General features: G+C 37.4%; 2 protein-coding genes across 2 annotated transcripts in view; one reads left to right on the top strand and one right to left on the bottom strand.

Moving 5' to 3' along the window:
* Positions 1-1996: 1996 nt before the first annotated feature.
* Positions 1997-11255, top strand: Wdr92 (dynein axonemal assembly factor 10). The gene is made up of 6 exons (XM_028184955.2): positions 1997-2385; positions 2468-2595; positions 2946-3163; positions 8738-8860; positions 9331-9443; positions 10366-11255. Exons 1-6 carry the CDS (start codon positions 2102-2104, stop codon positions 10571-10573), a joined length of 1074 nt encoding a protein of 357 aa, XP_028040756.2. The 5' UTR covers positions 1997-2101; the 3' UTR covers positions 10574-11255.
* Positions 11256-12602: 1347 nt separating this feature from the next.
* Pli (E3 ubiquitin-protein ligase pellino) overlaps positions 12603-26039 on the bottom strand; it is a 66753-nt gene continuing 53316 nt past the window's right edge. The window contains exons 5-10 of the mRNA XM_028184930.2: positions 24863-25042; positions 21896-22003; positions 21397-21553; positions 18110-18290; positions 16899-17037; positions 12603-16011 (exon numbers count right to left, since the gene is read on the bottom strand). Coding sequence (XP_028040731.2) covers positions 16911-17037; positions 18110-18290; positions 21397-21553; positions 21896-22003; positions 24863-25042 — 753 coding nt within the window. The 3' untranslated portion in view covers positions 12603-16011; positions 16899-16910. The remainder of the gene's footprint in view (positions 16012-16898; positions 17038-18109; positions 18291-21396; positions 21554-21895; positions 22004-24862; positions 25043-26039) is intronic.

Genomic DNA, 26039 nt, shown 5'->3' with positions numbered 1-26039 from the left:
GCAATTTCAAATATTTATTAACAAATTATAACTTCAAAATTTCTGTGGCGCCCATGTTTTATATGGAACTGTCGGGCTTTGTGCTGCCTTTACCATATTTTTTGATGGCGTAAAATTGACGCATCCACCTTGTTCTTTAACTGCCTGTTTGACATGTAGAATTGCTGCAATATGTTCATTTTTAAATTTGTTCCGCAAGTGTTTTTTATGTTGCTTATTTGAGAAAATAGGCGCTCACAAGCTGTATTAGACATAGGCAAAATCGTCATGGCCTTTGCAAAATCAACCAAGTGCGGATACTACTTAGTTCTATCAGCCTTCGTCATTTTTGAAATGTGGCCCCAAAACATTTCTGTGTTCAAACTCATAGGTGTGGGATTAGAACTTCCTCCAGATTCTAACAGTTTGGATACTGTTTTGTCTAATTTAACCTCCCGATATTCGGAGTCAATTGCTTGCATGTTAGATTCTTTAACCAAATTAGGAAATTTAGAAACAGTTCTGGCCAAACTTGTGAATTCTTTGTATAAACCGTTTTGCGGATCAAGAAATTGCAAATTACGAGTATTACACAACTGAGTGACGATGGTCGACCACTATTTAGGAAATATTATGTAAACAGTGTTCATTGAACACTACACACAACTTCAAAGCTAAACATTTAACGGGGAATCCCCTAAAATTTGCTTGAGTGCTGGCATTGTTGGAAGAAAAACTTGACATTGTTTTACAAAGGTAAAATTCCTCAAATATTTTTAGCGCAACTACCCGAATGACTAAAGGTGAAACACAGTTAGATGTCAAATCCTGCTACAATTCTGCGAAGTTTTTATGAGATTCAGCCAAAAAATTCCTTATTTTCAAATCTGCAACACAATCTGCTAAACCTTAAATTGGGGGTCTAATTCTGCTAAAATCGCAGAATTCTGCTAAATCTGGTCACACTGAATCAAAGTTGAGAATTTGATTGAATAGTCTGTTCCAAAGACAAAAAGGGCCCATACAGCCAATTCTTTTGTAACAAAAAATCGAACTGAAGGACGGAAAGTGATTTAAAAAAGAATAAAGATTTTTCAGAGGTTTTATCAGGTTAAAATTTGAAATGATAATTCAAGTATTAACCTTTTAGTGTCTCTAAAATTTATGAAGGGTAGAAAGAAGTAAGGAGCACCATCTTGTATAGGGGAGAAGCTGAAAAATGTTAGAAGATTACTGGTGGTAGTACGTCTTATGAGTCCGAACGGGTAGGTACCACCACCCTGCCTATTTTTGCAGTGAAATAGTAATGCGTTTCGGTTTGAAGGGTGAGACAGCTGCTGTACTGTTCCTTACAACTCATGTCTCGAGGTGGGTGGCGGCATTTACGTTGTAGATCTACGGGCTGCCGTTACCACTTAACGCCAAGTGGGCTGTGAGTTAGTCCACCCATCAAGGCTTTAAAAAAAAAGATTAACTAAATTAGCGCTAGTCTAGGAAATGGAAATGATATGAACATGGGAGGTTTAAGCAGAGTGGACTGTGCTGGGTTGAAAATTTAATATTTTTCGAGACTTGCGTAAAATATTATGTGGACTTTTTGGCAGGAACGCGAGAAGTGAAGTTGTGTGATTTGTTTTATTTTGTCTATTTAGTGTTTCTTCAGGTTTAAATGTCTAATAACGGTGGTTTATTAACTATTTAATATATGTGAAAGTGGACAAATCTGGGAAAATGAAACAAAGCCGCTGGACGTAACTTCTCGGGATCCTCCAAAAAGTCCGCTGAAAAAATCTCAGTAAATGAATGACCATCACCATTTTACTGATATTTCACCCCAAATCATCTCATTTAATTTCATCCCAGTTGATTAATGTCTCAAATTACCTAGTCATCTTCATTCACTCCATATTATAATTTTTCATAAAAATAAGAATATTAATTAAAATAAGACATGACCTAAAAGTCTTAGTTACCAAGTCATCAAATCCTTTAAAAAAAGCAATATTATGTGGCCTATGATGCTGTTGCCTAGCAACCAAAAACCAATGCTGTCTGTCACGTTTGTTTTCGCTAAAGATTCGCTTAAACCTTTGAATATTTCTTCTAAATCTATTTTTAAGTCATGGAAGAATTGAATACCCCCCAAATAATTACCCATATTGAAAATAACTTAAACCATTCACTATTTGATTGCAAGTGGATACCATGTTCGGCAAAATTTATAGTACTTGGTTCTTTACCGAAAGGCTCGGGTACCATTGAAATATTTGAAATAAACGCCGGAGAAATTAAGAAAATAAAAGAAATTGAGAGGTCTAACTCGTTTAAATGTGGAACGTTTGGAGCAAGTAGCGATATTGAGAGACGATTTGCTACTGGAGACTTTAGAGGCACTTTGGAAGTATGGTTTGTAACAAAATCATAAAATCCATACTTTTTCCGGATAATCATAAAAATCGAATGTTAATAAATGATTTATTTTCTATAGGGACTTAGAAAAAGGTTCCCAAGTGTACATAACAAAGGAACATTCAGATATAATTAACTCAATAGATGGGATGGGAGGTAACACAACCAACTGTGGAGCTCCTGAAATTGTAACTGGCAGTAGAGATGGTAAGGTTTCATGCCAAGGATTATTCTGTTACATTAAAAGGTCATAGTGTGGTGATGAGTGCAGATTTTCTAACTCTATACTACAATACCTTCTAAGATTTGACTGCTATTAGCCATGTTGACATCTGGGATTGTTTTTTTTTTATCCTTATAGTTGTTTCGTTTTGTACAAAATATTTACAAATTTTATTCACAAACCTTCCTCACACTTCTATTTATATCTTTGAAAATAGTATCAAATTGTGTTAAGTCATTTAGAATAAGTAAGCAGAGAAACAGACATTGGGTTTAAAGCTGTTTAGGAAAAATTAAAAATGGTTGTAATAACATAATAATTACTGAAATTATAGGAACAGTAAAGGTTTGGGATCCAAGGCAAAGAGGTAAACCTGTTGCAAACATGCAACCAATGCAAGGTGAGACTAGAAGGGATTGCTGGGCTGTTGGCTTCGGAAACTCATTTAATGATTCTGAAAGGATTGTAGTTGCTGGTTATGACAATGGAGATCTTAAAATGTTTGATTTGAGAACAATGTCACTTAGGTGGGAATGTAATTTGAAGAATGGAGTAAGTATGTAATTTCAAGACTAAATTTAAGATTTTTATGTCACAACTCATAATATTACGGTTTTACATAACAATAAAACCGATATTATGTGCCGAGAAGGAAAACATACAGCATTGTATTATGAAGAAGCAGTGTGTACTTAGCTTAGATTCCTTGTCTATGTCCAATCATAGACCGTCAATTTAGTTCCATCTTTAGCCGCTAGGTGCTGCCAGCAAGTATAAAGGGAGCGCAGCCATCTTTGATCTTCATAGTCTTCACCAGGAAGAACTTCCTGCAATGCTGTATGTTTTCCTTCTCGGCACATAATATCGGTTTTATTGTTATGTAAAACCGTAATATTGATGTGCCTTTGGAAAACATACAGCATTGTATTATGAAGACGTGTTTGTTATCTGCTGGTGAAATTATTAAGCACAACGCTATGATGAAATAGGTAAAGCCATAATAAAATTATGAAGCGCAATGATAATGTTCATAATTTATATAATTATTAAATCGAAAAAACAGTTGTTAACTTCCACGTTAATTCAATAATTAAAAAATATTTATAAGTTTGTAATAAACATTTTATCTTGTATATACAAGAAAATGTATAAATTGTATAAATGATGTATATACATCATGTAGAAGTAAATGTGTTGAAAAAAAAGAATCGTGAGGATCTTTACGAAGCTCTATTATTCGGCAATAATTATTGTAAACGTTTGGATGATTTGCAATTGCCTCTAGAAAGTATTTCGTCCATTGGTTCATTATCAATCCATCTCAGAGGCTACTGCTGATCTACCACTTCTTAGAGATGCGTTGATGCCATTACCTCGTAAGGTTGAACGAAGACCAGTTTCCAATTACAGTACGGGATGCCGCTTTTGTGACAACACACATAGTTAGAAAAAAGTCCTTACGAATCTTACCGGGCATGTCTTTAGTTTCATGTTTAGAAAGCACTTATGCAGATTATTGACGAAAATGGATTTCAATTTTAGACCCAAAGACTGGTATCAGAAAGATGTTTTTCTCTGTTATCAAAGAAACTGTCTTTAGAAATGTTGAGCAAAGTAAGGTCATTAACTCTGCGTCCCGTAGCCAGCAACATGGTTGTTGGTGTCCTTCAAGCTACATTGAGGCGTGATGTGGTGGCTGGGTTTGAAGAAAACCAGTTTAGAACTATTCTCGGATCTCATGTGAATGGGACTACACTTAGTAAAATTGTAATAAGTAGTTGAATTTTGTTTAGCTATTCCGATGGCTTTTTTAAATTAGCAATTTTTATTAGAGAGCTTGAGAATGTTTGCTGTCCTACATGTATTTCGCCCACAGAAAGTCGACAGCGCTGCTTTATGATGCAGAAGGATTGTTTTATAGGCAAAATTTTCTTTTTGGAAAAGAAGAAAGAATTTGGCAACATCTGCAGACTTAGGATCAATTTTAAAACTGTAGCACCATATGCACCATCTTCTAGTTGCTGGTAAGTATGCTGACAAAGTGGATTGACACCAGTTAATTTTCAACAAATCTTCTCCTGTTTAGACCAGTCATTATTTGTACAACCTCCCCCCCCCCCTTTCTAAGCTTTCAGGGTTAATGTTTAACCTGTGGAGGAGGCAGGTTTTGGATTTCGTGCGAGTTATCTAGCGTTCGGGATCTGAGGGCTTGGAAACCCAAATGCTTTCGCTCAGTCTGGGAACACTACCAGGTAGGTTCCCTAGACACTGTTGAAGTGAGTCAGTACTTTGGGGAGAAGGTTGAGAGGAGGAATTCTCCATGCTAGTTGCATCCTCTACGGTCTGCTGAAGGTATCCAATCTTGGTCGGCGAATGGGTTTATATCCGGATGACCCCACTTTCGAAAAACTTTTGTGGTCACTTGTGGTAAAAAGTGCCATTTCGCAGGTTGATTTCCTCGTGATAGCCTGTCGGCTATGATGTTGTATCTCCCCGAGAGATAAGCTGACAGTTATCTTGAACTTATCGCTTAGGTTTAAAAATCGAAAGGTCAACGTTAGTGAAATACTTTCAGATTCATTTTGATTGTCACTACCATTGCAAATAGCTCTTTTGTGGGTGAGCCGTTTCTGTTGTTGAGCTGACCATAGACAGGACGTTAATATTTTGTCTAATTGTAACCCCTACCCATGTCCGAAGCTTCCGTTGCCAGGAAATGGTTGGTTTTGGGTCTCGGCAATGTTTGACATGTGGCTCCGCGTCAGCACTGCATTTGTAACCCCTACACATGTCCGAAGCTTCCGTTGCCAGGAAATGGTTGGTTTTGTGTATCGGCAATGTCTAACATGTGGCTTCGCGTCAGCACTGCATTTAATTGTTAACACATGCAGGATGGCCTGTTTTTTACCCCTTTTCTTGAAACTTCGCAAGAAAATTTGCAAGTTAGCATAGATTGATGTAATTCCGTCAGAGTTTGAGCTAGGATGTTGTTGAGTGGCCACTTCGTTTCTCGCAATTTTCCATCGAATCCCTAGACATGTCATCTCTTGAACCAGTGTACTAATTGATTTTTTTGTAAGGCTGACTTGGCAGCCCAAATAATCCAAGAGCTTTACAGCTTATGTGGCCTGAAGACTCAACTTGGACTTCTTTTGATGGACCTGGTGGGATTTGCGTAGGTGGGATAACACTCAACATCCCTTTGCACGCAATGTTTCCGCGACCGAGCATGCTATGCAAGCAAAAAAGGTGTATTTGTCTTCATGGACCAAGAAAAAGTCGTGTAGGTAGGTTAACATTTGACTTCCCTATGTACGTAAGGTCTTCGCGACCGAGCATGCTATGGGAGCAAAAACGTTTATTTGTCTTGGTGAAACAAGATCATGTCGTGTAAGTAAGCTAGCACTTCGATTTTGCACGCAATGCCTCCGCGACCGAGCATGCTGTGGAAGCAAAAAGGTGTATTTGTCTTCAAGGACCAAGAGAAAGTCGCGTAGGTACGTTAACATTTGACTTCCCTATGTACGCAAGGTCTCCGCGACCGAGCATGCTATGGGAACAAAAACGTTTATTTGTCTTGGTGAAACAAGATTAAGTCGTGTAGGTAAGCTAGCACTCGACTTTGCACGCAATATCTCCGCGACCGAGCGACCGAGCGACCGAGCACCCTATATAATGGAAATTGACATGCCAGCCCAGATAATCCAAAACCTTCACAGCTTCTGCAGCCTGAAGTTTCAACTTGGATTTGTTTTGGTCGACCAAAAGGAAGTCGTCTAGGTAGACTAGCACTCGAGTTCCTTTTGCACGCAAGGTCTCTGCGACCCAGCATGTTATGGAAGCAAAAAAGGTTAATCCAAAAGCTTCACGGCTTCTGCAGCCTGAAGTTTCAACTTGGATTTGTCTTGGTCGACCAAAAAGGAAGTCGTCTAGTAGACACTAGCACTCGAGTTCCCTTTGCACGCAAGGTCTCTGCGACCCGCATGTTATAGAAGCAAAAAGGTGTGGCTCTGAAGCCAGACCGAAGGGTAGGCATGTCATTTCATACTAACTCATAAGAAGGTACCGATTCCTTCCTGGAGGTACTGATACTGGTACCTTGGTACTGATCCTCAAGAAGTATCGACGAAATTTTGCGACTGATACTAGAAAAATATTCCTGAGAAATGTTCAATTCTATCATCCAGTCCCCTGGGTGGAGAAAGTTTGGTACCTAGGTGTCCGAAAACAGTTAGGTGTTTTATCTTTACGACCTTGTTCAACTCTCGAAGATCCAAAATTGGACGCATTGATCCGTCGCTTTTCTTCCGCAGAAAAAAGGTAGTTTTTTTTTTTTTTTTTTTTTGTTTTTTTTTTTTTTTACGGTATTTGGTAACCATACATGGTTTACAAATTATTACAATTTTGGTGGCACTCAGTGCCTCCCGTCGGTGTCTTCAATTGCCCCCCTCTGGATTGTGCCAGATGTTACAGACTATGATTGTTTATAATGTTTGGCTTACCTTTTGTACGAGATCGTGACAAATAGGATTGTAGCCCTCCGAGGGACTGAATAGATTTCAATTTACTATTATCAAACAAAAATTCCTCAATGAGTGGTGCGTTGGCAACAGGATACTTTGTTAGAGACCACGGAAATTAAACTTTGACGTGTTATTTCTATACATACGGCCCTTTTTTCCGTATACAATTTAAAACGCTTTTTACGGGTAACTTGTACGACGGAGACGATTTGTCAAAGTTTTCAGTAATTATGTTACAAAGATTATTAGTTTAAATCTGTTGTGTTTTTGTCAAAATTTCCGTATTGACGAGATCAATTTGTTTACAACATTTTTCGTTACATTCAATTGTTACACACAGTTGATGCATTATTAGATTTACAACGTCACTGACCTGGTGGGATAACGAGCCGATTCGAAGATCGACCGTTACCTTTGAATCCCGTCGTTTCTTACGCAGAGACTCCTTTTGTTCTTTTTCGCTTGACGAGCTGTTCGAACGCGAGGCGTCTCCATCGCGTCTCGCCTGGACATCTTCCCTCTCGGAAATTATGGAGCTTGACTCAACATCACCTCCAACAGATGACGCGTGATTCATGGCGTCCGATGATAGGATTGGTAAATAATACTCGTAATGATTGCAAAATAACACTCATAGAAACACAAAATAAATATTTTTTGCAATTAATAAGAAGTCGAATAAATATTTGTGGACTTGCGACTTCACAGTACGAAAGTACACAACGCTATGAAGATCAAAGATGGCTGCGCTCCCTTTATACTTGCTGGCAGCACCTAGCGGCTAAAGATGGAACTAAATTGACGGTCTATGGTTGGACATAGACAAGGAATCTAAGCTAAGTACACACTGCTTCTTCATAATACAATGCTGTATGTTTTCCAAAGGCACATCAATAGCCATATTATACAACATGTATGATAAAAAGTTGTTACTGAAACCTGTTAACATCAGTAAATACAGGGTTGTTACCAGTTGTATAGTAGCAGTAGTTATTCACTTTAATCTTGTCTTAAGAAAGATGAGTCATATTTTTCAAAAAGTCACAGTAGTGGGGGGGGGAATTCATTTTAATTTTAATGTGAGTAATTATTTAAGAAAAGATCAACACAATTGAAGTAAATAAATTCAGTTAATCTCGAAATTTTTATCATTATCTCAACTGGTACTCTGATGAACAAAGACTTGTTATTATCTGTGTGTGTTTTACTTCTTTGTAGTTTATGATATATCCTAAATTAGCTTGATAGGTTGTTTTGCAATAGAGATATATATTTATATAACTGATGGTAGGACCTCATGTGAGTCCGCACGGGTAGGTACCAGTACCCCGCCTATTTCTGCAGTGAAGCAGTAATGCGTTTCGACTTGAAGGGTGGGGCGGCCGTTGTAACTATACAGAGACCTTAGAACTTATATCTCAAGGTGGGTGGCGCATTTGCGTTGTAAATGTCTATGGGCTCCAGTAACCACTTAACACCAGGTGGCCTGTAAGCTCGTCCATCTATGTAAGCAATAAAAAAAAATATATATATATATATATTAAATTATATCTAAGTAAATCAAAATTAATATATAAATATTGCAGAATTTTTGTTTGTTTAGGTATGTTCCTTAGAATTCGATCGTAAAGATATTCCAATGAATAAATTAGTGGCAACCACACTTGAAGGGAAGTTTCATGTTTTTGATGTGAGGACTCAAAATCCAACTAAAGGATTTGCTCAGGTAACCTAATGTTTTACTGACCAGTAAGGAATGTCTTTGAGAAATAAATATGAAGATTGCATGCAATGCAGAGCATAGTTAAATTTTAATTTTCCTACCCCTGCCTTATCTATTTTTACCACCATCATATCACATGTTCTAGTCTATAATATAGTACAGCTGTTGTTCCAATTCCTTTAAAATATTATCTACTCTAGGTATTTGGCAGAATTCACATTGCAGTGTCTGTTATCTCAGCAATAGATGGGCTGTATCTCTATTCATCAGAATCCATGGACCCTAATATATTAAAAGCACAATCTATAGTTACATCAGTTAATTACCGTTCTCCCATAATAGTCATGAAACAATGCTGCTCTTAATAAACTAAATTTATTAAACTCAAAGCCGTACGTTTTGTTTTTGAGTGATTAATAAATGTTATAGATGAATTTTTTAAAATATATATTTCTCAATATATCTGTGTCCAGGTGGTGGATAATTCAACGAAGAGCGGTACGATATGGATTGCGCGACACATCCCTCAGAACCGTGACTTGTTTATGACGTGTGCTGGTAATGGGCAAGTCACATTGTGGAAATAGTAAGACTTTGATTTTGCCTTATGATCAGTTAAAAGTAGGACTTCCCGGTCATTGTTGCATCGGGCATCTACTATGTAGGTTCATAGTTATAGTATAAAAATTATATCAGAAGCTTTCGTGTAGAAGTTCACTATAACTAAACATATATTCAATTGCATTGTACAAACACCGCGCAGAAGTATAGAAGATAAGCATTTTTTATAGAAACTCAGGAAAAAGCAACACACGGTCATCTGTGTGCTTAGTGCGAGCTTTGTAACGTTCTCGATAGCGTAAAAGTTAACGCTACTTTGTATGGACTTGGAACGTCTGCCGCTAGGGGCGCTGTTCCAACTGCATACAAATTTAAGTTAACTTTTACGCTATCGAGAACGTTAAAAAACTCGCACTAAGCACATTGGTCCCAAACATTCCTTGTTCTATGGCTACCAGATATACATACTTATATAAGTTTAAATAGGTACTTCATAGATTTTAACCATCTTTAAAGAGCAAACAAATCTGTTCATCATACAAATGTTTGTCCGACTCTGAGTCAATTAGCGATATATTAAATAAAGCGAAGAATAGATGGCCGGTAGTATGCCAGTAATTTCAATGAATCAGAGATACGTATTCAACCAATAGTTTCTCGCCGGATCTTCTCAGTTGCGTTTTCGATCCGGTGTTAGATTCTGCGAAGCACTGCTTTTGCTCATAGTGTTAGCAACGCCCCCAGGTTTGAGCCCCGTGAGCTCACCTACTTGTTAGGTTATGCTGACATAGCCTCCTAAGGTTATCAGCTTAGGTAGGAAAAAAAGAAAAGAGACGCATTATAACTGTTTAGCCGGCTTAGCGATATGTTTTGTAGCAAAGCAAGGTAGAGCTTCTACCTCTCTTTATTTTTGGCGTGGGTTACAATACACAATTCGTTTGTTACAGTGAATACCCGGTACAGAGGTTCCGGGTGGACACCGAGGGTGTAGCCGTCGGAGTTCCGGGGAAACTGAAACGTCTCCAACGCATGGTGGTGAGCTCGCAGCCGATCAACGCTCTGGAATGGAATAAAGACCACTTCGGCCTCGCCGTTGCCACCGCATACGATCAATGCATTCGAGTTCTGATCACTACGAAGTTGAATCTGCAGTGATTTGCTTTAGAAACGTCGTTTTATTTGAACAAAGAAACGCAATTATTTTTGTCGTGTGAGGCGGCAAACAGAAAGTTAACAACTGGAGCCGGGTTCTGCTCCGGGAGTCCACACTCACCACAACACAGATGCCGTTAGCTTACAACACCCGTGTGCTTAGTGCGAGTTTTTTAACTTTCTCGATAGCGTAAAAGTTGGCTCATATTTATATGGAATGGGATCGTTTGCCTACGTTTGCCGCTAGGAGCGCTGTTCCAACTGCAAACAAAATTGGCTTAACTTTTACGCTATCGAGAACGTTAAGAAAATCGCACTAAGCACACCGAAGACAGTTCACGTTTCGACAGTTTCATTATTGTTTTTGCATTATAGGGTGAACGAACGGTTCGTCTAGTGTTACGGTAGCCCATACACATGGCACCTTGAGACATGAGGCCGATGTCTCAGTAGCTTTGTATTACTACTGTCTCACTCTTCAAACTGGAACAGATAACGGACAGTAACATCTGTTCATGTTCTGAATGTAAGTAATTTAGTGTGGAACTCTTGATCTGATCAGACAATGTATTTAATATGTGCTGTGAGTATATTAAGTTGCTTAAGTTGTAATTTAAATGTTAAAAGTAAATAATGATACTTTAGTTTTATTGTTTTTTTTTTACGTTATTAAATTTTTTTAAGTTATTACGTTTTTTACTGATGATAGGACCTCTTGTGAGCCCGCAGTGGTAAGTATTAACACCAGGTGGGGTGTGAGCTCGTCCATCCATCTAAGCAATAAAAAAAAAAAAAAAGGTATGCCGATTTCTACTGTAAAGCAGTAATGCGTTTCGGTTTGAAGGGTGGGGTAGCCGTTGTAATTATATTGAGACCTTAGAACTCATCTATAGGTGGGTGGCGGCATTTACGTTGTAGATGTCTATGGGCTCCGGTAACTACTTAACACCAGGTGGGCAGTGAGCTCGTCCACCCATCTAAGCAATAAAAAATAAAATTATTGCGCATTAGGTATTCACTTGTGGCTTGTTATCGCATTTGAGATTGAGCACGAATAAAATTTTCAAGATCAATGTGAGGCTGGAAGAGTGCTAGAGACTGGCATCTCGTTAAAACATGAATTTCCTTTGTTGTTGTCTGCCTCTGTGCAAATATTAACGGTTCTCCTTCGAATGTCTTCATACTTGAAATATTCGCGAAAGGCAATTCAGAGCACAGCCCTCTATGGGTGACTTGTGCTCGAAGACACTGGCGCAGGTTGGCCCTCATAAGTTGGACAAACGACTTGTTGAAGATCGTGCAAATCTTCTGGTTACGGGCGACACAGGACAAGTCATTGTGGCGGAGGACCTTGGCCCATGTTCAGTACTCATGTCCTTTTTTTCCTACCTATGCTGATAGCCTTGAGAGGCTATTTCAGCTTCGCCTTGACGTGTAGGTGAGCTCACGGGTCATAAACTGGGAGTATTGCTAACACTTGCCCTAGCAAGTGCAGTGCTTCGCAGAATCTACCACCGGATCGGAAACTCGACCCACTGAGAAGATCCGGCGAGAAACTCAGTGGGCTGTGTCTATGGGTTCGGCGCGGACGGTGACCGGGCACTGATGTGAAGATGTCTATAGGCCGATGGGATTGGGATGGTCTTGATTTTTTACAAAACTACCGCACTTTTTTACAAAAGAGATCAGGTCTAATAACGTGCGGGTAACGGCATATTGCGGTAGTAATTGTCACAAAAAATGTAGAGCAACAATTCCCACGCATTATGCATATTTCCTTCTCGTTCATATCTGTTCTCATATTTGAAGATCCGACAATAATAACAAGCGTCAGTGCCGATAATTGAAGAAAAATATAAGAAAATAATCATCACGTCTCCGTCTCAGCGGTTTTTTCTTGCGCTACCTTTCTCTTTCGGTACGCGGGTGCGCGAAATATGCAAATTAAAATGTATTACATATTTTCAAACATTGTTAGGAAAACCGGGTGTATAAACAACAACATTAAGGTAACCGGAAGACAAACACCAAGTGAATTTTCTAACTCAAAGGAGCAATTTATTATCCTAGCACATATGTATTATAAATAAAATTAAGGCTAGCAATCAGTTCTTATTACCGTAATAATAAGTTTTAAAATCGATCATTTGCGCTTTAAACGTAACATTGCAAACGCACATTACGAACAGACTTCAATACTGCTCGACATTTTAGTATGTACACACAAAACGACAGCTATTTCTGTTGTTTCATAGTATGTAGCATACATTAGGTTATCCGGTCACAATGTTAGCTCAAAGCGCAAAGACGCTACATAATTAATTATAAGCGTAACTACATTGTCCACATAAATCTCAGTTTCTAATCAAAACTAATGATACACATTCAATCATCGTAATAGGTGAATTAATTAATTAAACAGTCCATAATCGCGTCGTAAAACAAAGAATCACAAGATTTGAATAATGCACTTTTTATTAGTAGTAAGAGCGTATTGCGAGTACGCGCGAGCGGGTGCCGCAGTCCCTCCTTTTGCTCCGGTTCGAGGGCGGAACTTTGATTCTTCGATTTCATGTTCTGATGTCTACAAGCTTCTGGCTACAAGGTAACCAAGTCGGCCATGAGCTCGCCGCATAGTAAAGAGCAATAAAAAAAAACACGAAAATAAATTCACAATCGACCCGTTTCAAGGTTTTATATCGATAATTGAACGGGAACTAATAGGAATTGATCCATGCGACCAGTTTGAGCCGAACGCTTGAAAACGTTTCCATCAGAAAAACAGGTCATAGTAAGCAAAAGCAAAAAGGATTATCAAACAAAAAGGATTGCATTCAAAAATAAATCACTAAAAATGTTTTTTTTTTACGTTAAATCGACTAAACGGTGAAACTCGAATTGTATAAAAAACTAAATTTTACCTTTCGTAAGCTAACCACTACGCCTATAAAACTTACTTTATTTACATTTCGTTTTAGGACACCAAATACTAATCGATTTTATTATTAACAACAAATATCCTTGAAATTCGAGTTTAGTCTTTAAACTCAGTTTCCTAAATGCTTTTATTTCGATTTAATCACATACATAACCCCCGAGATCGAAGCCTACAGTGTGCTTAGTGAGAGTTTTTTAACGTTTTCGATAACGTAAAAGTTAACTCAAATTTGTATGCAAATTTGCATACGTTTGCCGCTAGGGGCGCTGTTGCAAATTCTAAACAAATGTGAGCTAACTTTTACGCTATCGAGAACGTTAAAAAACTCACGCTAAGCATACAGGTCCGGCCTACTACGAGCCTCTACCTCTTTACATGCAAACATTTACGAACGAAAAAAATATCAAGCAGTTCTCGATATCGGAACCATAACGTCGGGTCTACATTTTGCGACATCATCATTATTCGTATTCAATTCTGAATATTGTATTTTAAAAAAATCTATGTTATAATGGTCGCATTAATGAGTGCTACAGTTAATTAGGACATACATACCTAAGTGTCCGACATTATGCATCTATGTCGAGTTATTTTTAATTAGTGTTAATCAATACCACTTTACGCGGCTAAATTAAATAGGGTCTTAAATACCACTTTACGCGGCTAAATTAAATAGGGCCTTAATTCGTACGTCTCTATGGGTATCAAGAAGGTCATTTTTTTTCAATACAGGCACAAGGTTGCATGCTAATCAGCCACTTGTTGAAATAATTTTGAAATTTAAATTTGAGTGCAATTTTATAGAACAAATATTTAAAAAAAAAACTATTCTTATCACGACCATTATTCGATTCGTTCTTACTATTAAGTCAGTACATAAACAAACTTACATAAACATATTTTTTGTACTATGACTTAGGAATATGTGATACAGGGTAATACAATTTTTATTACTTGCTTAGATGTGTAACTACAATAAAATGACTGAATTAAAACATTTATATATATATATATATATATATATATATATATATCTTTCCCAGCTAATTCATTAGGTGTGAGCACTCAGATTAACGTGCAAATATTGTTAACAGTACTACTAAAAAAAAAAGTTTATTATTTTTGTGCAGTAAATAAATCGGCTCGTAAGATACCGAAATTAAATATCAAATTCATAAAAAAAACCAACTCTTTGTAAGCCCCTTGTTCACTTGTAGAAGACAAACAGACCATTAAAAATAAATGTGCCGAAATAAATTTAAGAATGAATCATCAAGCTATGCACATAATAATAATATGTGAATGTGTGTACGATGCAACTTTATCACACAAAACTCACACACATCAATACATAATAATAACGCTTCACTTACAAACTACAAAGGCTCTCTGTTTCTGGAAAGCGTTCGAAACCGCCACAGAAATACCGATATAAATAATATCTTAGCTAAAAGTATTTGTTTTTTTTTTGATTATTATTAAATATTTACATGTATAACTTTCAACATTCCAAAAGACAAAAAAATACGCATTACATCTCTGCTCATTGCATACATAAAAAACGGTGTACAAATTGAATATTTTATGCGTTCAATTAATTTTTAACATTTTCTTTAGACTTTAGGAGACCATATTTAATTTCGGACACCTTTATTTTGGATATCGTTTTTTTTTACAACCATAAAATTATTAAGGAAACAATGTTTGATTGAATTTAAACAATTTCATTTCCTGCCTCAAAATCACCAAGCGAGGCTTCATTCATCAACACAAACCCACCAATAAAACGGCAATTTAAAATATTTGCCTATTAAATCATAGTTTGCTTCTTACATCTTCAAGGTATTAGTTATAGTTTAATTCTGTCCAGAACATACAATATGTGTTTATGTTGATATATTATTGAGAGTTATTATTTTTATCAATTTAAAAGATTAAATCGTCGAGTTAATAATTCGCTTTTCGTGTTATATACTATAACTAACGTAATGTATTTTGTTTAATTAACGAAATACATAACATTAATTTATTGTATCGATATTGTACTGTTTTAAAACCAAACATTTTAATTCTAATTCATCAAAACATTTCGAGATCAAAATATTTGTAATAATTGAGAGACGGGTTCAATATAATGTGAGCTTATAATTTTTTTTGTTTGTTATATAAAACAGTACCGCCATCTATTGAATATTTTAGTGATTTAGTATAACCGAAAGCCACGTTTAGTGAGATTCCGTTGTCGACGTGCGCGTTACATCAATCTGAAGTCATGAAAGCGTCCTCAAACTACTGAGGGAAGTCATAACCTAATTCATAACGTGTAATATAATCGTTCTGAGATTTGGCCGAGGCCTTGTTTCATGAGCGATAGCGAGTTTCGTTCGAATCGCTTCAGCTGCATAGGTAACCTCGGCCCAAAGCGTCTATAGGCTACGTTTTCTTACAGACGATTTTACAGTATGCATCCCCTCTATTTACAATGGTTGATTCGAGCTTGAACCTAGAAAAAAATATAAGATATAGTGACAAATTGATAAAGCTTGTTTTTTTAGGCAAAGAGCATTTCGTAAGGTTAATTTTGACATATAGATTTTAGACAGTTCGAAAAATAGTTTTTTTTCTTCTTTTGCTATCTAAGCTGATTGTCTCGAGAGATCATTTCAGCGTAACCTTAACTAGAAAGTGAGCTCACGGGGCTCAAACCTGATGTCGTTGCTAAAACTAAACCTTGCAAGAGCAGTACTTCGTAGAATCTACCATCGGATCGGAAACGCGACCCACTGAGAAGATCCGGCGAGAAACTCAGTGGGCTGTGTCTGTGGGTTAATTTACTCGCCGAGACCTTCGTCGCAAGCAGGTTCGGCGAGAACGATGACCGGATAATTGGTTAATTACTGCTTCAGTAACTACATTTGGAAGATTCAACTTTAGAATTCGACGTAATAAAGAAGATATGCACATAATAATATGAAGTGAAATGAAGGTAACAAAAGTGTAATGGATAATGGTATTTATTTTTATATTCTTTTTATTTTCTTTTATATAATTATATTCAAATGCTAGCTGACCCGGCAGACTTCGTAGTGCCTCAATCGATAAATAAAAAACCCTAAACTTTTGTATAAAATAAACTTAAAGCAAACAAAAGGAATCCGTCCGACGGGGGACACGTCAAAGGGAAAACAAAATTGCTATTTTTTATTAATTCCGAGCATTTTCATATTTATCTACCTTTTAAACCTTCTCTGACTTCCAGAAATAATTCAAGACCTAAATTTGCCAAATCGGTCCAGCCGTTCTCGAGTTTTAGCGAGACTAACGTACAGCAATTCATTTTTATATATGTATATGGATAGATCTTCTATTCTAGTAAGGACAACAACTTACCATTAGCAAGTCTCAATCGAGATTGTCCTGGAATATGAGTCTGACGTATCCGGGTGAGCCCTGCAGCGGCGCGGCGCAGAACGGACAGATCGCGTGGAAGCCGTTGGTCCCGTGCGGGATGTCCACATTGGCCCAGTACCTGCCGAGGATACCTTTGCTTTAAACTGACACTGACAGATCGCACCTTTAGAATTATACAGACCCAACTCAAAAAGTGTTTTTTTTAAATTACATAACGAAAAATGTTCAAACCGAAAATACATATTTCGAAATGGGTCTCTATAATTCTATAGTTGCGACATTAGTTGTTGAAATAAAACTTGATTAATTAGGTTTTCAACAGTTTTCGTTGGAAATGTAATTAGAAGAATTAGTAGTATTATATCTATTGTTGAAATTAGAAAGTTGAACCCTACTTTATAGTTTATAGACTCATGGTGTGGTGATTATATCTCTAGTTTATACTTTAATATAATCTATATAAGTCTGTGATTCTTTTTCTTGGTCTATGATAGATAGTACTCTCGCAAATAAAACCACGTTTTGTAAAACCGTTATATATATCGAGAGGTTGAATTTAATTGAAATTCAATTCAAAACATCTTGTCGATGCTAATACCAAATAAAACGTACTTTTAATAATTACAAAGATAAGTAGTATAGTGTATTAAGCGAAACGTACTGGTGGTAGGAGCTCTTGTGAGTCCGCGCGGGTAGGTACCACCACCCCGCCTATTTCTGCCGTGAAGCAGTAATGCGTTTCAGTTTGAAGGGTGGGGCAGCCGTTGTGATCTTAGAACTCATATCTCAAGGTGGGTGGCGGCATTTACGTTGCATATGTCTATGGGCTCCGGTAATCACTTAACATCAGGTGGGCTGTGAGCTCGCCCACCCATCTAAGCAATAAAAAAAAGTCGCTTAAACCAAATAGCTTTTCACCCTTCGCTATGTGTAACACTGCCATTTAGTTTGGACAGCGGGTTGTTGTTAGGTTAAACAGTTGCGCACGCACTTGACGGTTCTCTCGGAGGCCATGTGTCCTTGTAGATGTCTATGGGCTCCGGTAACCACTTAAAATCAGGTGGGCTGTGAGCTCGTCGACCCATCTAAGCATTAAAAGAAAACCTATATAGCCTTTCACGTTTCGCTATGTGTAACACTGCCATTTAGTTTGAACAACGGGTTGTTAGGTTAAACAGTTGCGCACGCACTTGACGGTTCTCTCGGAGGCCATGTGTCCGCACGGGTTGAAGGCGTATGTGGGCGGTCCCGCGTCCACGTAGAAGGCGGGCTCGATGCCCATGCACACGCGCACCACGGGGCCCGCCGTCAGGCACATCGGGCACCGCCGCACCCCAGTCTCGCTGCCCTCGGCGCCCCACGAGTGCTCGCCTGCAGACAACCAACAACAACAACTATCACATGCGGGAAACGTACTCAAAGACTAAGCACGCAATGTAATCATTGCATGACCGAGGTTAATGACCTACGCTGTAACTTGCTAATTCATAAAAAAAATACTTATTATAATTGTAAATAGACATGCTTTAACAAAAACAGACTTCAAATCGAAAAAAAAAGATGTTCCAAAATAAATTACTCAATATACACTAAAAACAATAATGATCGAAATCGGTTGGTGTGATATTGAGATGAGTTATTCATCTATTTGTCGCGCACGTATTTAATGCAAATTTAAGACTTATATGGTTTTCTCGTGGACACCATTATCAGGACTGGACTAAATTGAAATGGGACCACATGGGAAGCGTCAGCTTACTAATGAAAAAAGTACCATCAAAATCGATTCACCCAATCAAGAGTTATGAGGTAACAAACATAAATAAAAAAACGTACAATCGAATTGAGAATCTCCTCCTTTTTTGAAGTCGGCTAAAAATACTATGTAACTTTGCCTTTGATTTATATTGGCAAGCAATAGTGTGTTCCGATTTAAAATCGATACCGAAATGTTTATTGGATTTTCGTACGACGTAGTGGGTAGTGACGCAATGTAAAGCGTTAATTACATTGTAGTGTCTTGAGATCGCTAATCGCCTCAGAGGACGTCCATACGTCTGCTCTAGAAAAATATTATTGAAATAGTCTTAAAGATTAAGCGCGCAATGTAATCATTAAAATCATTTTATGAGCGAGGTCAATGATCTTGTTAATTCATTAAAAAATTACTTATTATAAAATACTATGTAACTTTGCCTTTGATTTATATTAGCAAGTAATAGTGTGTTCCGGTTTGAAATCAATACCGAATCGTAAGTATCGATGCAACGGTGTTTGAATCCCGCCGGCGCGGCTACCAACTTTTCTAATGAAATAAGTACTTGAAAAATGTTCACGATTGATTTCCACGGTGAAGGAATGAAATCGTGTAATAAAAACCAAACCCGCAAAATTATAATTTGCGTACTTACTGGTGGTAGGACGTCTTGTGAGTCCGCACGGGTAGGTACCACCACGCGGTCTATTTTAGCCGTGAAGCAGTAATGCGTTTCGGTTTGAAGGGCGGGGCAGCTGCTGTGACTATACTGAGACCTTAGAACTCATATCTCAAGATGAGTGGCGGCTATTACATTGTAGATGTCTATGGGCTCCGATAACCACTTAACATCAGGTGGGCCGTGAGCTCGTCCGCCCATCTTAGCAATAACTTAGTGACTCAATGTAAAACGTTAATTACATTGTTGTATTTTGGGTTCGGTAATTACTTAAGAGAGGACGTCAATTAGTCTGCTCTAGAAAAATTTCAATAAAACAATATGAAATTGAGTATCGCGACATATTCATGTCTGTTGCGTCTATTTCTTAGATGTATCTTGAGGTGGCCAAGAAAATGAATAAATGCGTTTACTTCTTCAAATACTCATTATATTATTTTTAATTATTTTACAAATACAAAATTGAAATGCGCGTCCATCTTTTTTCTTCGAGTTATATTATTAAAAATTTTGACAATTGGTGCCACTATTGCGTTTTCTGTTTTGTGATTGGTTCGTGCGATATGACGTCATCGTTGGCCAATCACAGCCATCAATGTATGACGCGACGTTGATTCGTTAACATGTCATTTGTACAAACACTACATTAATTACTTACAACTAGTTTAATAAAATTCACTATCTTATTATGTAAATAATAGATTTAATATTTCAATATATTAATACTCAAACAGTTGTGACACGAATATCAAAACTTTAAGGATGTATTTATCAATACACTAATTCATAATAGCATTTCGACGTCACCATGTATTGAGCCGGTTAAACTCAAATAGCACAGTTCAAAGATTGGGTCAATAACAATATTATATTTCCTTATATCTATGTCTATCTGTGTACTTACAAGTTCTTAATTAAGGAACATATTAAGTAAATCAGTACAGCGAGACCTATCAAATTTTAATAGTAATATTAAGAGCCAGCAATACCGCTCATAGGATGATGTTCGATTGATCCATTGCATTCCAATTACCCAAATGTCTCGCATCTATAACGAACGTCGTCGTGGCCTAAAGGATAAGACGTCCGGTGCATTCGTGTTGAGCCATGCACCTGTGTTCGAATCCCGCCGGCGGGTACCAATTTTTCTAATGAAATACGTAGGTACTTAAGAAATCTTCAGGATTGACTTCCACGGTGAAGGAATAACATCGTGTAATAAAATCAAACCCGCAAATTTATAATTTGCGTAATTACTGGTAGTAGGACCTCTTGTGAGTCCGCACGGGTAGGTACCACCACCCCGCCAATTTCTGCCGTGAAGCAGGAATGCGTTACGGTTTGAAGGGTGGGGCAGCCGTTGTAACTATACTGAGACCTTAGAACTTATATGAAGTAATTCGGTAAACTCAGGTTTGTTAAATTAAGGTTACGTTGGTCTACAGTTTGTTGTAAAAAGGTAAAAAAAAATATTCACCTCAACATTAGGTCATCTTGTTATAGCGAACAACTTCTACTAATAATTGATAACACATTTTAATCAAATTACTGTATGTATTTTCAATTTAAAAACAATTAGGTACGTAACAAATTCTGTTAAACCTGACGCGAGACTGGTTCACATACTATGGCCATGTTGATGGGAACGTTATTTATATAGGCTTTGGGTTGACAAAATTCGTTAATTAGAGGTACTTACACTTTTTGTGATAGTAAAATATTCGTTATAAAGTTATTTGCAAGAAATTTTACTGGTGGTAGGACCTCTTGTGAGTCCGCGCGGGTAGGTACCACCACCCGCCTATTTCTGCGGTGAAGCAGTAATGCGCTTCGGTTTGAAGGGTGGGGCAGCCGTTGTAACTATACTGAGACCTTAGAACTTATATCTCAAGGTGGGTGGCGCATTTGCGTTGTAGATGTCTATGGGCTCTGGTAACCGCTTAAAAAAACATGTCTAGTCGATATAGAACATACATTAGATTCATTAGCTCATTCTCATGATGACCAGCGTAGCGAGATATATACTAGTGCACCGGCCTCACCTTGTACGTGTCCGCAGTTGAGGTACACGTAGGGCTGGTTGAGGTCTTGGTGCGCGGTGGACAGCTTCCGCGGAATGACGAGCGTGTTGAGTCCGACCGGGCACTGAGGCCGGCCGGCGTTCAACTCGTCCACTAGAGCTTCTAAATCGCGTTTTGTCTGTACATGGAAAAACAAATTTTCTAGAAATTTCGTCAAGGAAAAGTGTCGATGTTTTTTTTCTAAAGGTAATTTAGTAAATGTACCTACCCAATGTATCTTTCCTGACCTAAAACTATCACTTTGATAAAATCATTTAAATCCATAGCTTCGTTTCGTCGCGAAAGAAGGACAAACAAACAAACATACTTTTACATTTCTCATATTAAAGTATGGATTATATACATATTTAATACGTATAATAACTATAATAGCCTGAAAGATTATTATGTTATAAAATTTGGCTAAATTAAAATGAAAAAAAAAAGATTAATTTATGATAGTAAAATTAGATAAATGTACCGGTGAATTCTTCAGTCCCTCGGCACTCCTCCACAACAATGTGGCTCCACACAGATCTATCATTGTCCCATCTCTGAGTACATTTGTTTCTGCCTGGCACGGCAAGCCCTAAAAAAATAAATACATAAAAATGACAATTTTTTTTATTTAAATTATTACCTTAATAAAGCAAAATCTGTGCGCTTAAACTTAAATACTTCTGTATTGCGTTAATGGAAAATTCTCGAAGTTCATAATCCAACTGATGTTAATCAATTAGCGCCACCACAATGTAAAATTCTATCATGCAATCACATAAGGTCTAGATTTAAATTTCATCACACATGACTTTCTTCTATCATTCCCATTAGTATTAAAGGTGGGCGTTATGTAGAAAGTAAGCAGTCAGATAATAATTGCAACCTCAACATAACAAATCAGAAGGGAATAAGTAAATATTCATTATATGAAGTAATTCGGTAAACTCAGGTTTGTTAAATTAAGGTTACGTTGGTCTACAGTTTGTTGTAAAAAGGTAAAAAAAAATATTCACCTCAACATTAGGTCATCTTGTTATAGCGAACAACTTCTACTAATAATTGATAACACATTTTAATCAAATTACTGTATGTATTTTCAATTTAAAAACAATTAGGTACGTAACAAATTCTGTTAAACCTGACGCGAGACTGGTTCACATACTATGGCCATGTTGATGGGAACGTTATTTATATAGGCTTTGGGTTGACAAAATTCGTTAATTAGAGGTACTTACACTTTTTGTGATAGTAAAATATTCGTTATAAAGTTATTTGCAAGAAATTTTACTGGTGGTAGGACCTCTTGTGAGTCCGCGCGGGTAGGTACCACCACCCGCCTATTTCTGCGGTGAAGCAGTAATGCGCTTCGGTTTGAAGGGTGGGGCAGCCGTTGTAACTATACTGAGATCTTAGAACTTATATCTCAAGGTGGGTGGCGCATTTACGTTGTAGATGTCTATGGGCTCCAGTAACCACTTAACACCATGTGGGCTGTGAGCTCGTCCACCCATCTAAGAAAAAAATTAAAAAAATACTTTGCAATGTAAAGGTATATTTTAGATTACTCTTATGGACAATTCAAGAGGATAACGAAGAATTTGTTAAATCGAGGACGTTGTTATATTGAGGTTCTTTATATTAAGGTTGCACTGTGATAATGAAGATATGACTGATACCGATGATAGTGGTGTCTGAATTTATAGTTGATAAATCTAAAAAGCATTAATGAGAGCTTCCAAGGAATTTTGTTTACATAACACCGTTGCGACAGCACCTGACGCAAGACACTCGCGTGAAACTAGATCTTCCCACTGTTATGATAACAGAGATAAAATATTTTCCTCATTATAATTACCTAATCTCAGTTTTATTCAAACATTACATTATATATTTGCTATTGCGTAAACTAGCTTATCTGTTCAGGGTATTTTTCTTATATCTGATCACTCTCTGCTATGACTAATTGTTTTTATAAATTAAACTATACTTAATAAACATTAAGATTATGAAAAATAACAATTTCTTGAAATAATTCGCGCGCCCCGTATCTTATAATTGCATCGTGAAGCTCATCAAAATCCATTTGGCAGTTTTTCAAACTTCGAATTCAAATAGTCAATTGAAACCGTCAGCGCAAAAGGGGCTTAAGTTTGCCTGAGCTCACTATAGTAAGTATGGAGACAATGAGGTCTGAATTTACTATTACACTGCCTCATAGCCAAAAACACAAAAAGTACAAAAATAATATTGACAAAGCTATGGGCGAAACTAGGGATAGGCCGGTTTTGCATCAAAATTTATTATGTTTTAAATAAGTTTCATTATAGTAGAACCACGAATATGAAAAACGTAGGATAGGCCACTTTTGTGCTGACGGCCTCAATTATGCTCGTAACGTTTTGGATTTATAAAATTAGCAGGTACTAAGTCTCTTAAGGCACACGATTCTCAAACCTTCAGTAATGCCAGGAACAGAGCATAGACGCTGCATAAAGTTTCAGGCATAACATTTTCAATGGTAAGCAGGTTTCCTACATTTCAAACATTGACTAATTGATTTTTTATTATCTATAAAAACGAACAGTCGATAGAGCAGATCAATAAAAACAAAATTAAAATCTGTTTAGAAATAAGGAAGTTATATTAAAAGAGTTTTAATTTCGTGCTAGACAGAGAGCACAATATACTGGATAATGACGTCCCTGATCACATTGACCGCAAAAAGTCTACACCGATACTCTTTCCCTATAATGTCGCAAAAACGCAATTCAATTATAAACCTGTATTAGGTATTTCACACGTAGATTTTTTTTTTATAAGGTACGTTTCCATTAGAAAACTTCGATTGTGTTATCAATAAATTAATCATTATTCCACCACAAAAACTTGAAACGCCTTATACATGTTTATGTCGTCGTGGTCTAAAGGATAAGAGACGTCCGGTGCATTCGTGTTGAGCGATGCACCGGTTTTCGAATCCCAGGCGTGTACCAATTTTTCTAATGAAATACGTACTCAACAAATGTACACGATTGACTTCCGCGGTGAAGGAATAACATCGTGTAATAAAAATCAAACCCGCAAAATTATAATTTGCGTAATAACTGGTTGTAGGACGTCTTGTGAGCCCGCGCGGGTAGGTACCACCACCCCGCCTATTTCTGACGTGAAGCAGTAATGCGTTTCGGTTTGAAGAGTACGGCAGCCGCTGTAACTATACTTGAGACCTTAGAACTTATATCTCAAGGTGGGTGGCGCATTTACGTTTTAGATGTCTATGGGCTCCAGTAACCACTTAACACCAGGTGGGCTGTGAGCTCGTCCACCCCCATCTAAGCAATAAAAAAAACATGTTTATGCCTTGAACATATTTCATGTTTCGTTCTTATTCTTGATTCCATATGTTGTCTTCAACACAGCATGAGTATAAATCAAATGTATTTAATACCTTTTGTTGTGCTGAGCGACTCTCCCGCAGCGAGAAGACAGCCCCTCCGACGGACGTCTCGCGCCACGGGCCGCAGGTAGCACTCCCGCCACAGAAGTCGCCACGGGGGTGCATGATTAGTACACCGTTAGTTGTCAAACCGTCTATTTCGTGATTCTCTGTCCATTTCGTTGCTTTCTCCTGTAATGTATACATATTAAGGTTGACTACCAATGTGTGGTGAGAAAAATCTTCTATAACTGGTCGTCATCATCAGCCCATAGACATAAACTGCTGGACACTGACCTCCCCCAAGTTTCGCTACCGTGATTGGTCGGTCGTGGTCGCGGAAGGGCTAAAAGGGCTTTTCTGGTGCGCGGTCGCTACTCGAGAACTTTTCAACCTTCGCAGCCATTTGTTCCTCGAGCAATATGCCTTTTATAACTTGTCATAACATCGATGTCAGCATCTCGCGAGGCTCAGTGGGAGGGAAATTGCTAACATTTGCTCTAGCAGTGCTATGCTGAATCTACCACCTGCCACCTAGTTGGAATCGCGACCCACTCAGATGCTCTAGCAAGAAACTCAGTGGGTTGGTCTTGTTTTTAAGGCGCATACAAAGCTCTCTAGAGGAGTTCTTATTTTACGTATCCGAGGCGTCGACAAAGCAAACCTTAATAAAACTCAGGTAGTATTAATTTTCATTAATCAAAAGAGACATCACTGAGTATCACGCGATTTGTACTTATGTTTCGTCAGTAGGTATGGTCTCAAGGTGAATCTATATATTTACGCAATGAAATAAAAAAGTTCAATTTACGTTCACACTGCCATGCACGTATTCACCACGAGCTTGCAAAATAAATAATGTATTTCACTGATTATAGTGTTAGATACAAAAACAATAATTTTCTCAACAGTAAAATGTAATTTTTTTTTAAACTTCACAATCAAAAAGCTTTTATACCGTATTATATATTTATAAACGGCTTCCAACGCTCGCACGGCCACCATCACTTATTCATATTAAATATCCTTTAGCTTAGGGTGTGCCTCAATTTTAAATATTAAATAAAAATAAGAATGCTTTTACGAAATAATTTTACGGAAACCTAAACCTTTTTAGCTTTATATAAATCACATTTGTTTTACCGTAATTGTGTATCAAGTTCGTACTTCAGTATTTGTGGGGCTTGAA

The sequence above is a fragment of the Bombyx mandarina genome, chromosome 25 (genome assembly GCF_030267445.1).
Source record: "Bombyx mandarina strain Sakado chromosome 25, ASM3026744v2".
Classification (NCBI taxonomy): domain Eukaryota; kingdom Metazoa; phylum Arthropoda; class Insecta; order Lepidoptera; family Bombycidae; genus Bombyx; species Bombyx mandarina.
This window is presented reverse-complemented; position numbering and strand designations above follow the sequence as displayed.

Bases quoted from the DNA above. Each gene is read 5' to 3' on its own strand.
- Wdr92 (XM_028184955.2), top strand. From the start codon at position 2,102: ATGGAAGAATTGAATACCCCCCAAATAATTACCCATATTGAAAATAAC. The intron at 2,386-2,467 runs GTTTGTAACAAA...TATTTTCTATAG, and splicing joins AGAGGCACTTTGGAAGTATG to GGACTTAGAAAAAGGTTCCC. The intron at 2,596-2,945 runs GTAAGGTTTCAT...CTGAAATTATAG, and splicing joins TGTAACTGGCAGTAGAGATG to GAACAGTAAAGGTTTGGGAT.